Source organism: Prinia subflava, chromosome 23 (assembly GCF_021018805.1).
Source record: "Prinia subflava isolate CZ2003 ecotype Zambia chromosome 23, Cam_Psub_1.2, whole genome shotgun sequence".
Taxonomy (NCBI): domain Eukaryota; kingdom Metazoa; phylum Chordata; class Aves; order Passeriformes; family Cisticolidae; genus Prinia; species Prinia subflava.
The window spans coordinates 5267454-5280916 of record NC_086269.1 but is presented as its reverse complement, the minus strand read 5'-3'; the positions used below and the strand labels follow the sequence as shown (position 1 = coordinate 5280916).

Below are 13463 nucleotides of genomic sequence, written 5' to 3'. Positions count from 1 at the left end.
CCCCCTTCTCCTCTTTTTCCCTCTCATCTTTTATCCCTCCCCTCCTCTTTCATCCTCTTTTTTTCCTCTCCCCTTTTCGTTTCCCCTCCCCTTCCCTCCCCTCCCTGCTTTTCCAGATTCTTGGTGTATCTTTTTCAAGTTCCACTTAACCTGAAACACAAGGGGCACTAGCTGGGCTGCACGGCCTGGATTTTTGGGAGGGCACAGCTGCTTCCTCTGTCCACACTTGGCAGGACTTCCAGGGTTTCCCAGAAATCCCCTTTGCTGGGTTTTCCAACCGCTTATATGTCCATGGGATTTGCCCTTTAGATCTCTCTGGAATTAGTCTGGCAAAGTTTATTGTTTCAGGCAGCACCACTGAATCTGATATGCCTTATTTCCTGACTGAGTTTGTTTTCTGGGAGTTTGCCAGCTCCATTCCCTCCTCCCTGGCTGCTCCCAATCCTTAATTAGGAATTATACTAATTTCAGTGCCCAAACTTCCAACTGGCTGTTGGGAGCAGGTGCTTGACAGCTTCAGCTTGGGCTGGAGTGCTGAGATAAGAGTGAGGCTCTATCTTAAAGGACTTCTCAGCTCAAACGGTTCCATGATTTGTCACATTCAGTGGTGTGACCTGTGTCAAAGCCAGGCTTTAAAGAGCTGCTTATTCAGGTCTTAGCATTGCCATTGGCTTTTGATACATTGTGTCTCTGCTAAATTTACACTGAGAGAGAAGAGAGAGGAGAAAAAAAGTCTGGGCATGTTACTGCCTCAGCAGAAATACTCCTTGGTTGAAGCTAAGGAAGGTAAATACCTCCCAAATCATGTTTTACTGAACTGAAACTAAAGCCAGGCCCAGCCCTGGTCCCAGAGCAGCTCACACACCTGCCCTCCTTCTGGAGCCCAGAGAGGGATGACAGCACTTCCTGCACTAAATCCACTCTCAGATCCCAGCTCCGTGGGAAAAGCCCCATGGCACTGGGCAGGTCGAGGCAGATCATTGGGCTCTGGGGTTTGGGAACAGGGCAGGGCTCTGCAAGTCCTGGCCAGGAGGATGCTGGAGCTGTTGGAGGAGGGATTCCTCGCACAGCTTCCGGGCACGTGGGAAGAAGTAACTCCTGGCTGACAACTGTGATAATAATGTGTGATTTGGGAGGGTTTATTACACTCATCAGAGCCCTCGTGCCCCTGAACCCTCCCAGTGACACAGGGCTGGGGTGATTAAAACCTGCTCCCGAGAAAGAGCGTGGCCTGTGCCATCCCAGCAGAGCTGTGGGATCTGTGTCATCCTTGTGAAAGCAGGAGGCTGAGCCTGGAGGGAAGATGAGCTCAGAGGTGTTGCTGGCTGCAGTGGGATTTCTGATCCTGCTGGGAATCATCTATGCCTCGTGCCAGTGTGCCTGGGAGCTGAACTCCAAAAGGAATGTGCTGGGGCTGGAATTGGTTGAGGTCTTGGTGGGAAAATTTTTGCAAGGATGTGGCTTCTTCCAGGGCTGTACCCTCAGAGAGTGCTGTGTCAGCTTGTTGGGGAAGGAGGTGGCTGGATCTGCCTGGTTTGGGATGGTTTTTAAGGCTTCATCCCTCCCTCCTGGCTCCTTTGACGCATCCCTGCCCTTTAACAAACCCTTGGATTTATTGCCTTGTGCTTTGAAGCGAGAGACCTTGACTGTGGATTGCCCTGGGAAATCCAGCCCTGGCACAGCTCTGCATTCCCTCCCTACCCTCCGCAGCCAGCTCAGCTCCACCAGCACCACCTCCAAGGTCATGCAGGGAGGGGTTAAAATCCCCAAACCCCCAAAACATCCCTCAGGACAGCCCCAGGGGGGTTGTTTGCTTGGAGGGCTGTGCTGTGTGAGAGAGACAAATAAATTCAGTGCTTTGTTCTGCAGTTTATAAAAGATTCATGGTGAGGCAGCCGACTAAAAAAAGCCTCTTGTGTTGTCTCTTCTGGTTTAGTTACCTAAATGACTTGGATAGAATATCCCAGCCGACCTACATTCCGACTCAGCAGGATGTGCTGCGGACCAGAGTGAAAACTACAGGAATCGTGGAGACTCACTTCACCTTCAAGGACCTGTATTTCAAGTGAGTGAAGGGCTGTGCCTGTGCCCTGCCCTGGGGGCACACCCCACTCTGGCTCCTGGTTTAACTGTCCTCCTTCCCTCCGTTATCCCTCTCCGCTGGCATCGCTCACTGGAGAGACCGGTTTGACTTTGATTTGCCTTCTGTTCTTTTCAGCTGCTTTTATGTTGGAATCGCAGACACAGGTACTGACTGCTCGTTTCCAGGATCCAATCCCAAAAGTAATACTAAAAGGACACTGACTGGAGTTTGAGTTTGAGTTTAACCCTTTCCTCGGAGCAGAGGAACCCAGCCGTGTCCGCAGCCAGGCTGTGGCTCCGGGGTGCATGGTGTGCTCCATGTGTTCCTCTGGGAATTGCCAGCTGTGCCTGGCACTGCAGGGGCTGGGACTTTCCTGTCCCCTCTGCTGATCCAGTCCCTGCCAGGCTGTGGATCCAGCCTGCTCCTGCCAGTGTCCCTTTACATGTCACTAACGAGCTTCCTCTAACCTCAGAGCGGCTCCCGCTGCCTCCGTACGCTGAGGCTGCATCCCTCGTTCCTCACCTTGGATCCCTGTAGCTCCCCTTCCTGCTGCTTAGGAATTCCTTGCTTCAGGTCCTGACAAACAGCCGGAGCCCCACGGCATTCCTGTGCTGGAGGGTGGTGTAGGACAGTGCAGTGCCTGTGGCTCAGCGCCCTTCCCTCTGTCTGTGCCAGTGGTTTGGAGCCTTTCCTGCTCACATTCCTATAAAGCATCTGTTGGCTTATTTATAAATGGGGTGTGAAACACTTTGATGGAGTTGCAGCAAAATCCAAGTGGTGCTTCTAAATCCCAAGGGTTTAAATAGGATCCCAGACTGGTTTGGACTGGATGGGATTTAAATCCCATTCAGTCCCACCCTCCTGCCATGGGCAGGGACACCTTCCACTGTCCCAGGTGGCTCCAAGCCCCGTCCAACCTGGCCTTGGACACTTCCAGGGATGGGGCAGCCACTGCTGCTCTGGGCACCCTGTGCCAGGGGCTCTCCACCCTCCCAGGGAAGGGTTTCTTCCCCATAGCCTGTCTAACCCTGCCCTCTGGCAGTGGAAAGCCATTCAGCCTGTTCTGTCCCTCCAGGCCCTTGTCCCAAGTCCCTCTCCAGCTCTCATGGACCCCATTTAGGCACTGGAAAGGACTCCCAGGTCTCTCTGGAGCCTTCTCCTTCCCAGCTCTCCTGGCTTCAGAGCAGGGGGGCTCCAGTCCTTGGAGCATCTCTGTGGTCTCCTCTGGAGAAGGAAACTTTTGCACAGTTTTGGGAGAACTTTTGGCGTCTGAACTGTGCAATTTAAGAACATTTTTAACAATAATGCCAAAATACTCGGCATCATCGATTTATTTATGCAGCTTCTGGTTCACCCAGGGAATAACTTGTCTTCCCATGGTGATGGATCATGATTAGCATCTCCAGTGTGTTCCTTTAATCATCTCCACCCTCCTTCCCCATCCCGCCTGGAGCCATTGATCCTGTGCAGAGCCCCAGACACACGAGGTGCTATCCCAGGGGGATTTGCTCCACCAAGGGAAGCATTAATCCATCAGAAACCCTGGTGCTGCCAGCTCTGCTGTGATATTCCATCTCAGACATTAATAATGGGATGGGGAAGCTGCAGTGACTGGAATTGGGATGAGCTGAGTTGTCAGGGATGCTCTTCTTTCATGGATCTCTCTGTGCTAATGGCAAATGATTCAAACTATGTAGATATCCTGGATTCTCACAGAGATTTCCATCTTTCCTACTAGACCAGAGGGTTAAATAGAAGATGGCAGTTAGTTTGGGATCATTAAATCCCCCCTGGACAGCTCCTTGTCTGCTCTGGGAACAAATCAATGTCTATGACTTAATAACTCAGATATTAACTTGATTTAATTAAATCCCAATCCTAGACTCTCATCAAAATATTTGGATGAGCAGGGGGCTGGAACTACCTGTGACACAAATTTCTATTTAATTAGAAACTAATTCAATTTATACAGAAATTCCATAAGCAACTGCTCAGCCTTTAACCTCCAGTACCTCAAGATTATTTTTTAATACATGAAATTATTTCTTAACCCCTTTAATTTCCTCCTGGGTCCCAGCAGGAGCTTGCAAGTAGTGTGTTCCCAATAATCCATTTCCCTGGAGGTGCTGTGAGAAAGTGTTTGGAGTCCAGTCAAGCAAATGGGTTGTTACTAAGGAAATAGAAAGAAATAGGAGAGAGAAAAAAAAATCAGCAGAGCTCTGGATGGTGACTTCCAGTTCTTCCTGCTGAAAACCAGAACCATGGAATGGTTTGGATTGGAAGGGATATTAAATCTCATCCAGGGACACCTGGAACAGGGGACACCTCCCACTAGCCCAGATTGCTGCAACCTCTATCCACCCCGGCTTGAAAGAAAATAGAGAATTCTGATTTAAAATCCCCTCTCCCAGGAAGGGAATTTTAAACCCCCTGTCCCAAGAGAAGCTCCCAAACCCCTGCGTGTTCCCAACCCACGGCTCAGCCTCCCCATCCCTGGGACGCCAGGGGGCCGGGCAGGAGCGTGGGCACAGCTCCTGAGCCCCTTCTCCGCCTCTCCCAGGATGTTCGACGTGGGAGGGCAGCGCTCGGAGCGGAAGAAGTGGATTCACTGCTTCGAGGGGGTGACAGCCATCATCTTCTGTGTGGCCCTGAGTGACTACGACCTGGTGTTGGCTGAGGACGAGGAGATGGTGCGTGATGTGGGATCCGTGGCTGCGTGGAAGGGAGCTGGGAGCAGCCTAGCTCCATCCTGCACCGGGCTGGAATGCTCCTGGTGTACTCCTCCCGTTAAATTGTCTGAGAGCTGCAAGGACAAGTGGAATCTTGCTCCACAAAGTGATAAATACAACCCATCCATGAGGTTTTCCACCTTCCTGGTTGCTGGGAGGTGCCTGGAGTTGTTCTCATGGCTTGTTCCCTGCGTGTGAGTCACTCCAGGAAGGAACAGGAGGAGGTGGCCTGTCCCCCTGTGTTCCTCCCGGGGCAATGGCAGTGACACCCCAGTTTTGAGTCTGACCTGTGCAGCAGAGCCTCTCTCCCCTATCCCACCCTTCCCTAACATCTCTTCCATTGGATTTCCTTTTCCAGAACCGGATGCATGAGAGTATGAAACTCTTTGACAGCATCTGTAACAACAAATGGTTCACAGACACCTCCATCATTCTCTTCCTGAACAAGAAGGACCTGTTTGAGGAGAAGATTAAGAAGAGCCCACTAACAATCTGCTACCCAGAGTACACAGGTAGGCTGGGATCCCTGGGATCATGGATCTGTGTCACTGGGCTAGGAATGGGTGAGTCAGAGCCTTGCACAACCCAGAATCAGTTACAAACTTTTGCTCCAATTCCTTCTCTGTGCCTCCTGGACAGCGTCTCTGGCCTGTTCACTTGGCTGGTAGCTGTGGTTGGGAACAACCTTTGTCCTTCCCTGGAGTAAAATATTGCACTCCAACAAATCCAGGTCACTTCTCTGTTTTCACACCTTACTGGGACAATAATTCCATTTAAATTCAATTTTAGAGGCTGTGGAACTTAACCACGTCTTGCTCTGGCTCCTGTCCACCCTGGAGTGTCTGTGTTCAGCACAGATTGTTCTGGAGCTGTCACTGCTGTGGTTCCACACACGTGGAAGGTTTTACCTGGGCACTGCTCGAGGCATTTACATGTTCAAAAAATTCCTTGAGATCTCTTCAAGCCTGTTGATTTCTGTGATTCCCAGAGAAGCTGTTGATTCCCTCTCCCTGGAAGTGATTGAGGCCAGGCTGGACAGGGCTTCGAGCTGGTGTAGTGCAAGGTGTCCCTATTCCTGGCAGGGGTGGAATGAGATGGGATTGAAGGTCCCTTCAAGCCCATAACTCCCATGATTTGTTACTCTTTGTGGAGCTATGGCTGTCCCAGCACACAGCAATCCCTGGATCCCACGTCCAAAGTCACTGGCCAGGGAATAGACTTCAGGTCTCCCAGAAGGAGTTAATGGTGGATTTGGATTTGTAGCTGGATAAGGCAGATGGTTGCAAGCAGCTTAATATGGACTTAAAAGCTCCCGTGAGCTGGTGGGCAAAGCCAGGGATCTTCTGCTTTCCAGGCTCCAACACGTACGAGGAGGCAGCCGCCTACATCCAGTGCCAGTTCGAGGATCTGAACCGGAGGAAGGACACCAAGGAGATCTACACCCACTTCACCTGCGCCACCGACACCAAGAACGTCCAGTTCGTCTTCGACGCCGTCACCGACGTCATCATCAAAAACAACCTCAAGGAGTGTGGGCTCTACTGAGAGGTAAATCCAGCTCTGGGTGTCCCGCTGGGAACTGCTCTCTCTGCTCCCTTCTACATTCCTGGTTTCCTTCCCAGTGTTTCTGCCTGGTGAGCCCCAGCCTCTTGCTGCCTCGTGGGGACAGCGACGAGCATGACCCAGGAGCAGAGAACATGTGGAATCCTGGAATTCTTTAGCACAATCTTCTGTCTTAGGGACCTTTTATTGCTGTGGGATGTGGAATTAGGGCACAGTGAAGCCACGTAGTGGGAGTAGATCCTCCTGGCATCGTTGGACGGCGTGAACTCCGGGATGTGCGGTGCATTCCAGCTGGATTCCAGACCTTGGATATGTAGCTTTCTCTCTTCCTTTGGTTAACAAGCCACCACTAGTCTGTTTTTAAGGTTATTTTTTTTTCCATCGAGAAAACTATAACTTTACTAAACTTTATTTCTTTATTTGCAAACCTTGTTTTAAAAATAATAATAATTAAAAAAGCAACAAAAAAAAATCACTTAACTATGCACATGTGAGCAGATCCTGCAGAAAATATTCCTCTTAGCAGGAATTCCTTGTTTTTAACACTTGCTATGGCCAGGATTTAATATTTCTGCAGCTACTAAGGGATCCTTAGAGCTTCGGCTTTTTTTCCATGTGTGATTTGTTACCATCCTGCTCCCCCCAGGCTTTGGGAAAGGCTCCTGCAGCAGAAGGAGGGTTTAGGTTCTGTTGGGGGTTTGAGCCCAGTTTTATGCCAGTATGAGAAGGGATTTGTGCTCAGCATAATCCTAGCTCAGTGGGGAGAGGAGCTGAGCCCTCGCTGGGGGGAAACTGCTGCTTCCCAGCTCTCAAACCACTGATTCCTGTGCATTTTTTGGGATGAAAACGGTGGATTATTCTGTGCTGCCTTTCCCATGGCCCTCCCTGCCCAGCCTTGTCCTGAGCATGCCTTTACTTTGTCTGTGTGGTGCCAAATCCCTGTTTCCCTCTAGTGCCATCCCTAACCAGTCCTACATTCCTTTGCTGATCCATGATTGCATCCAGACTCCTCCCAGTTTGTCATGTGTACAGTTGGATCTGTTAGACTTGTTGGCAGTATTAAAATGGTGAGTAAAGATTGTAGCCTTTTCTCCACTTTATTCTTCCTTTTTCCAGGAGTGTTCCCAGCTTTTGTGCTTTGCTGGAGAAGGAAAGGAGGAGCTTTGATGGGAATTGGGTGGAATTATCTGGACAGGGAGGTTCCTGGTGCTTTATCACCCACCAGTGTTGGTGTTGTGCTGCTCCCAAAGACTTGAGTCGTGCTGGCACAATTGGATCATGCCAGGAATCCCGTTGCCCGTGGGATTATTGGCAGATGGATAATTACTGCTTATTTATAGGCCAAACCTCACTGGCTGCTGTGACCCCCCTGGGAATCCTGCTCTGGGCACTTCTGCGGGATGGAGGTGTTCTGAGAACACCTGCTTAGAAATCCAGGATAAATTCCTCAGGGAGGCTCGTGCATGCTGGCAGGGGGAGCCCTGAGGGAGATTCCCTCTTCTGGAATCTATTCCAAGCTGTCTGGAGCTGTGTCTGCTTGACAATTCCCTTCCAGCCATCCTACATGGGATAACCCATCCTTTAAACTCATCCAGGAGCTTCATCTCATCAAAGAGCACTGGCCAGGAAGTTTTTTGGGATGGTGACCCCCACACCAGCCCCCAGGAGCCCAGCAGTGGCCATGGGGTGATCCAGGTGAGATCCAGAGATCCACACACCCTCAGGATGGATGCAAAGCAGGTGAAATATCCCTTGATCCAAGCTCTGGGACACAGAAATGGAGCAAAGTGGAAGTGGGAGAAAGGAAGAACATCCACATCATGCGTATTCCTTTATTGTGTTTTCCTACAGTTAAATAAAGCTGGATGGGAGATCTCTGCAGGAATCAGGGAGAGGATGGATACAGGGCTCATCTATGGATTATTTACAAACAGACAGAGCAAATGCAGCTCTAAGTAGCAGAATGAAAATCTTTCAAGTAACCATTTCCTCTTTATCCAGCCCATTCCTGGGCTGGAGTTGAGATTCCCTTCCCCAGCCCCTGCTGCCTGAGAAATTCCCTCCATTTAGGGCCCAAAACAACGTCACAAACCCCTGATTTCTCCTGCCCAAGGGCTGAGGTTGGGTCCCAGGAAAGACTGAGGTTGGTTCCCAGGAGCGATTTGGAGATAACGCAGCCTCCACCTTCCCCAGAAATTCCATCCTGGATTAATCCAGCTTCGATCCAAGGGCAGGAATGGGCTGCAGAGGGATGGGCAAGGGGGCAATGTCTATCCTACCTCCCAAATTCCCTCAATATTCCTTTTCCTGGCTGTGCTCTCAGGTGTCAAACCTCTTGTAAAACGCTGAAACAGGGGTTCTTCCTTGGAAAAAAAAGAGGAAATGGCCATGAAAGGGAGCAGGAAGTTGAGCTTCAGCCCCTTCCTAGTTGGGGTTTGGAAGAAGAGAGATTTGGGTAGGTCATAGAAAAAGTGGGAGCGAGTGACGTGTGGTGGGGGTTGGTTCTTCCTTTGGCTCTGCTCAGCAGAACGGTGAGATGGGAATGATTTCTTCTTCTGGGAGGGAGGGAGAGAAAACAGGGAGTTAAACACACCCAGGGAAGGACAGAAGGAGCAATTTTATGGAAACAAGGGAAAAACTCAGGTGGGGTTCAGGGACATGTGTCACCTCATCCCTTTGCCTTCATCCCTGTGGTGATGAGGATGGAGCATCCTCCCTTCACCCCCCCCATATTTTCCAAGTGTCACCTTCTGGTGCCTCCTGCGTGCAGGGAACCTGCTTGAGGTTTTTTTGGTTGTTTTGGTATCATTTTTTTAGCTTTTTGCTGCTTTTTTTGTTAATATTCAAGGATAAGGGAATCACCAGAGGTTCCCTGAAAAGCAAAATGCCAGAGCCAGTGGCTGGGAGCTGCTTGGAAAGGGGGGAGAGAGGATGAAATTCCTGCTGCTGCTCAGAATTAGTGCAAGAATTATGATGATAAACCCTAATTAGGGTGATAAACCCTAATTAAAGTTTTAGGATGAGCTAAAAGGCTGGGAGCAGTAGAGTGTGCCTTGGGATATTGCCATCCGCTGAGGCTGGGCAGGTGGAATTGCAACAGGAGAGAAATAAAATCATTCCCTCTAGCTCAGGTGGAGGACTTGGGAATCTGTTTTGGTCATTCCATGTGCAAGGGTGGGAATTGCCTGTCTGAGCCCACCCCACCGTGGGATGGGACTGAATCCCGTGGGTGCTCAGCACAGGGATGTGACCACGTCCCTGGGCTAATGGGACCCCAGATGCCCCCACTGCTCCCAGTCCATCTTCCCCTCCTCTACTCCTAGGATTTCCAGGACTTGATGGCAAAACCAGGGGGGACCTACATCCCACCACCCTACAAAGTGTGGTGGAGCCAGCTCTCATCATCCTTATCCCCCTCCCAGCCCATTTTTGGGGGAGGGACCCAGCTCTGTTCATCCTCATCCCCAGTACTTTTTTTTGGGGATGGCTCTGACTCTGCTTATCCCTATCTCCAGCCCCTTCCCCAGCCCTCTGTTTTGGGATGGAGCTGGTTCTGATCATCCTTATCCCCTACCCCAGCCCTTTCTTTTGGGGATGGAGCTGGTTCTGATCATCCTCCTCTTTTTCCTTCTTCCCAGGCCTTTTTTGAGGATGGAGCCAACTCTGCTCTTTCTCATCCCTGTCCTCCTTTCCCAGCCATTTATGGGAGGGATTCAGGTTTGATCATTTGCACATCCCTCCCTTTCCCCAGCCCTTTTTTTCAGATGGAGCCAACTCTGATCAGCCTTACCCCTTCCCCAGCCCTTTTTCTGGGATGGAACTGGCTCTGCTCTTCCTCATCTCCCTCTCCTGCCCCAGTTTTTTCTGGGATGGAGCCAACTCTGATCATTCCCAGCCTTTTTTTGGAGGGATCCAGCTCTGGTCATCCTCACGCCCCTCCCCTTCCCCAGCCCTTTTTCTAGGATGGAGCCAGCTCTGCTCTTCCTCATCCCCTTCCCCAGCTGTTTTTGGGATGGAGCCAGCTCTGACCACCCTTCTCCCCTCTCCTGTCCCTATTTTCTGGCTCCAGCCTCTCTCCCGTACCTGCTGGTGCTCAGAAGAGGCCGCAGTCCTTGAGGTTCTCTTTGATGATCACGTCTGTGACAGCGTCGAAGACAAACTTGACGTTCTGCGTGTCTGTGGCACAGGTCATGTGGCTGTAGATCTCCTTCACGTCCTTCCGCATGTTGAGATCCAGGAACTGGGTCTTGATGTAATTCCCTGCGTCCTCGAATGTGTTTGGACCTGTGGAGAGGGAAAGCTGCCAAGCTGCTCCATGGGGGCGGGCGTTGGAGGAAAAGGGTGGAGTGCTGACCGTGTGTAGCACAGAACTCCTTTTTACCCCATTTCCATTCTTCCAAACGCCTTCCTGAGGCCACGTTCATCCTCTCCTCAGCTCCAACCTTCCAGGGTCACTCACCACCCCACAGAGCAGGATGGAGCTGGTTCTGCTCCTCCTCATCCCCTTCCCATCACTTTTTGGGATAAAACCAGCTCTGATCCTCCTCATCCCCTTCCCAGCCTTTTTTTTGAATAGAGCCAGTTCTCATCTCTCTCCTCTTCCCCAGCCTGTTTTTGAGATAGAGCCAGTTCTCATCATCCTCATCTCCCCTTCCCCAGCCCTATCACAACATATCCCAAAATTGAGTCGCTGCATCTTTGCTGGGGCCACACAACTCCCCAGCCCCTGGTCTGGGGGGGCTCGAGGAGGAGGGGTAAGGCCAGGAAGGGTCCGACTCACCGTCGTACTCTGGGAAGCAGATGCTGAGATGGACTTTCTTGATCTTTTCCTCAAAAAGGTCCTTCTTGTTGAGGAAGAGGATGATGGAGGTGGCGGCAAAGAACTTGTGGTTGCATATACTGTTGAATAGGTGCAGGGATTCATGCATCCGGTTCTGCAGGGAAGCAGATCATCATGGACTGACACTGCTTTTGGGCCACTGCAGCCCACCCCCAAGCCCCCATTCCCAAGAAAAGAGCTTTTCCCTGTTTGCAGCTGGTCCTGCTGCCTGCCCAGTTCCTCATGCCCACCCAAAATCACAGATAAATCCAGGTGATGCTCAGGGTACGGAGTGGTTCCAGCCCCTCCTGGGATTGTCAGAAATGAAGGATTGTGGTGATTTCACTGGGAAAATTATCCATGGAAACCTCGCAGCCTGTGAGGAAGGTGCTCAGCGAGCACCATTCCAGTCATCAGAGGGATGATCATGTTGGACCATGGCTTCCAGCCATTACCCACAGCTTCAGGAAGGAGCTGGGAAAAGGAAAACTCCAGTTTTTAGAGCAAATGTTGAGTTCTTAGTTTGCTGCTGGGTCATCCTGAGGGAATGAGGATTCATCTAGGCAGAGTAAAGTCCAGTGCGGGGGTTTTCTTGATATAAGGGAGATCTTCCATCTTTGTGGGCAGCAGGTGGGTTCTCCAGGGATGGTTTTCCCTCATCCAGCTTCCCCTCACTGCAGCTTTTCTGTATGCAGAGCACTGGCTTTGGCCAAATCCTGTGCTGTCCTGGGTGAGCATTCCAGCCTCTCCCAGGGGTTCCCATGTGCTCTCCTGCACATGGCTGAGAAAAGGCTGCAAGCTCCTGCCTGGCCATGGCAGGGTCCAGGGATGGCAGATCCCAGCCCTGATCCAGCTCCAGGAGAAGGTATTTGGATCCCAGGGAGCAGCCATGGGGCCTGGAGGAGATGCCAGGGAAGAAGTCTCTCCTGCACTTCTCTTCTTCACTCCTTATTTCTTCAAAGAAAAACCCATTATGGAGCTTCGTGTTCCTCCTCTCTGGATCTGCCCTTCGAGCTGCTTTCCCAGGGCTCTGCTGGTGCATCCCTCACTGGACACATTTTGGATCACGTCCTTCTGCCCTCACATTGGGAGGGTGGGAGCTGCCCCTCCTCACCCCTCTGCTCACCTTGGAGGGCACAGCGAGGCATGAGGTGCCTCAGGACAAGATTTTCCTTCATCCCAGCAGGTTCCTGGCTCTTCTTACCCTTCCCTTTGGCTTTGCTCCAGTTGTTGGCTGTGTGGCTCTGAGGATCTGCACAGGAGCATTTGGGGGTTTCCTTGTAGGCAGCCCCATGGATTCATGCCCCAGAGGAAGTGCAAACACCTTTACCAGGTACAACTGGGTGGAACCAGCTCCATCCTGCATCTCCCACACTTTTCCTGGGTTACGCAGAGCACCTGACAGTGCACAGTGTTGTTCCTCCCTCCTCAGAGCCCCCTCAGAGCTCCCTGTTGCTCTCCCCCTTGGCTCCCAGTGCCCCCAGGACCCCCGACCCACCACTTCGTCATCCTCCACCAGCACCATGTCGTAGGCGCTCAGGGCCCCGCAGAAGATGATGCAGGTCACCCCCTCGAAGCAGTGGATCCACTTCTTCCGCTCTGAGCGCTGCCCTCCCACGTCGAACATCCTGGGGAGGGGACAAGGATGAGGGACACACACACCTGGTCCTGACCCCCCCATGTGATGGTTCCAGTGCCACATCCTCGGGGGGACAGGAATCACTGTCTGTGGGAGAGCATTGGTGACCCCTCAAGTGTCAGGATCATCCCAAAAATCACTCCCCGCCATCAGGGCTGGGGGGAATCATGGAGGAATGGTCATGGAGGTGGGGGAGGCTCCCACCCACCTGAAATTCAGGTCTTTGACAGAGAACTTGGTCTCGATGATCCCTGTGGTCTTCACTCGGGATCGCAACACATCCTGCTCGTTGGGGAGGTAGTTGGGGGCCGTGATCCTGTCCAGCTGGTTCAGGTAACTGAGGGGACAGGAAGGGACGTCACCTGCTGCCAAGGGGCTGCCCATGTCTCCCCCTCCCCCTGGAGGTTTGGGGATGGTTGTGGGGCTGAGCTCTGCCAAACACTGGCACTCCAGGGCAGTGACATCCCCAGGGGAGCTGAGGGACATCAAGGTCAGCGGCACTTGTGGGATGGGGATGGCACTGGTGGGATGAAGAACGGCAGGCTGGGGTTTTCCCAGGAGCAGGAAGCAGATGGATTTTGCCAGGGTGGGTTGGAACCAGCCATGAGCTGCTAGGGGGGCCCCAGGCCA

The 13463-nt window shown here is 51.8% G+C and overlaps 2 protein-coding genes across 4 annotated transcripts in view; one reads left to right on the top strand and one right to left on the bottom strand.

Moving 5' to 3' along the window:
• GNAI3 (G protein subunit alpha i3) overlaps positions 1 to 7458 on the top strand; it is a 27181-nt gene extending 19723 nt beyond the window's left edge. The window contains exons 5-9 of one of the 2 annotated variants that reach the window (XM_063418506.1): positions 1937 to 2065; positions 4644 to 4773; positions 5171 to 5324; positions 6167 to 6360; positions 6552 to 7458. In XM_063418506.1, the coding sequence (XP_063274576.1) occupies positions 1937 to 2065; positions 4644 to 4773; positions 5171 to 5324; positions 6167 to 6357 (604 nt within the window). In that variant the 3' untranslated portion in view covers positions 6358 to 6360; positions 6552 to 7458. Of the gene's footprint in view, positions 1 to 1936; positions 2066 to 4643; positions 4774 to 5170; positions 5325 to 6166; positions 6361 to 6434 lie in introns of both variants that reach the window. The other variant, XM_063418505.1, reaches the window with a different exon arrangement.
• GNAT2 (G protein subunit alpha transducin 2) overlaps positions 6745 to 13463 on the bottom strand; it is a 10977-nt gene continuing 4258 nt past the window's right edge. For both annotated transcript variants that reach the window (XM_063418503.1, XM_063418504.1), the window contains exons 6-10: positions 13042 to 13170; positions 12693 to 12822; positions 11156 to 11309; positions 10459 to 10659; positions 6745 to 8930 (exon numbers count right to left, since the gene is read on the bottom strand). In XM_063418503.1, the coding sequence (XP_063274573.1) occupies positions 10469 to 10659; positions 11156 to 11309; positions 12693 to 12822; positions 13042 to 13170 (604 nt within the window). In that variant the 3' untranslated portion in view covers positions 6745 to 8930; positions 10459 to 10468. The remainder of the gene's footprint in view (positions 8931 to 10458; positions 10660 to 11155; positions 11310 to 12692; positions 12823 to 13041; positions 13171 to 13463) is intronic.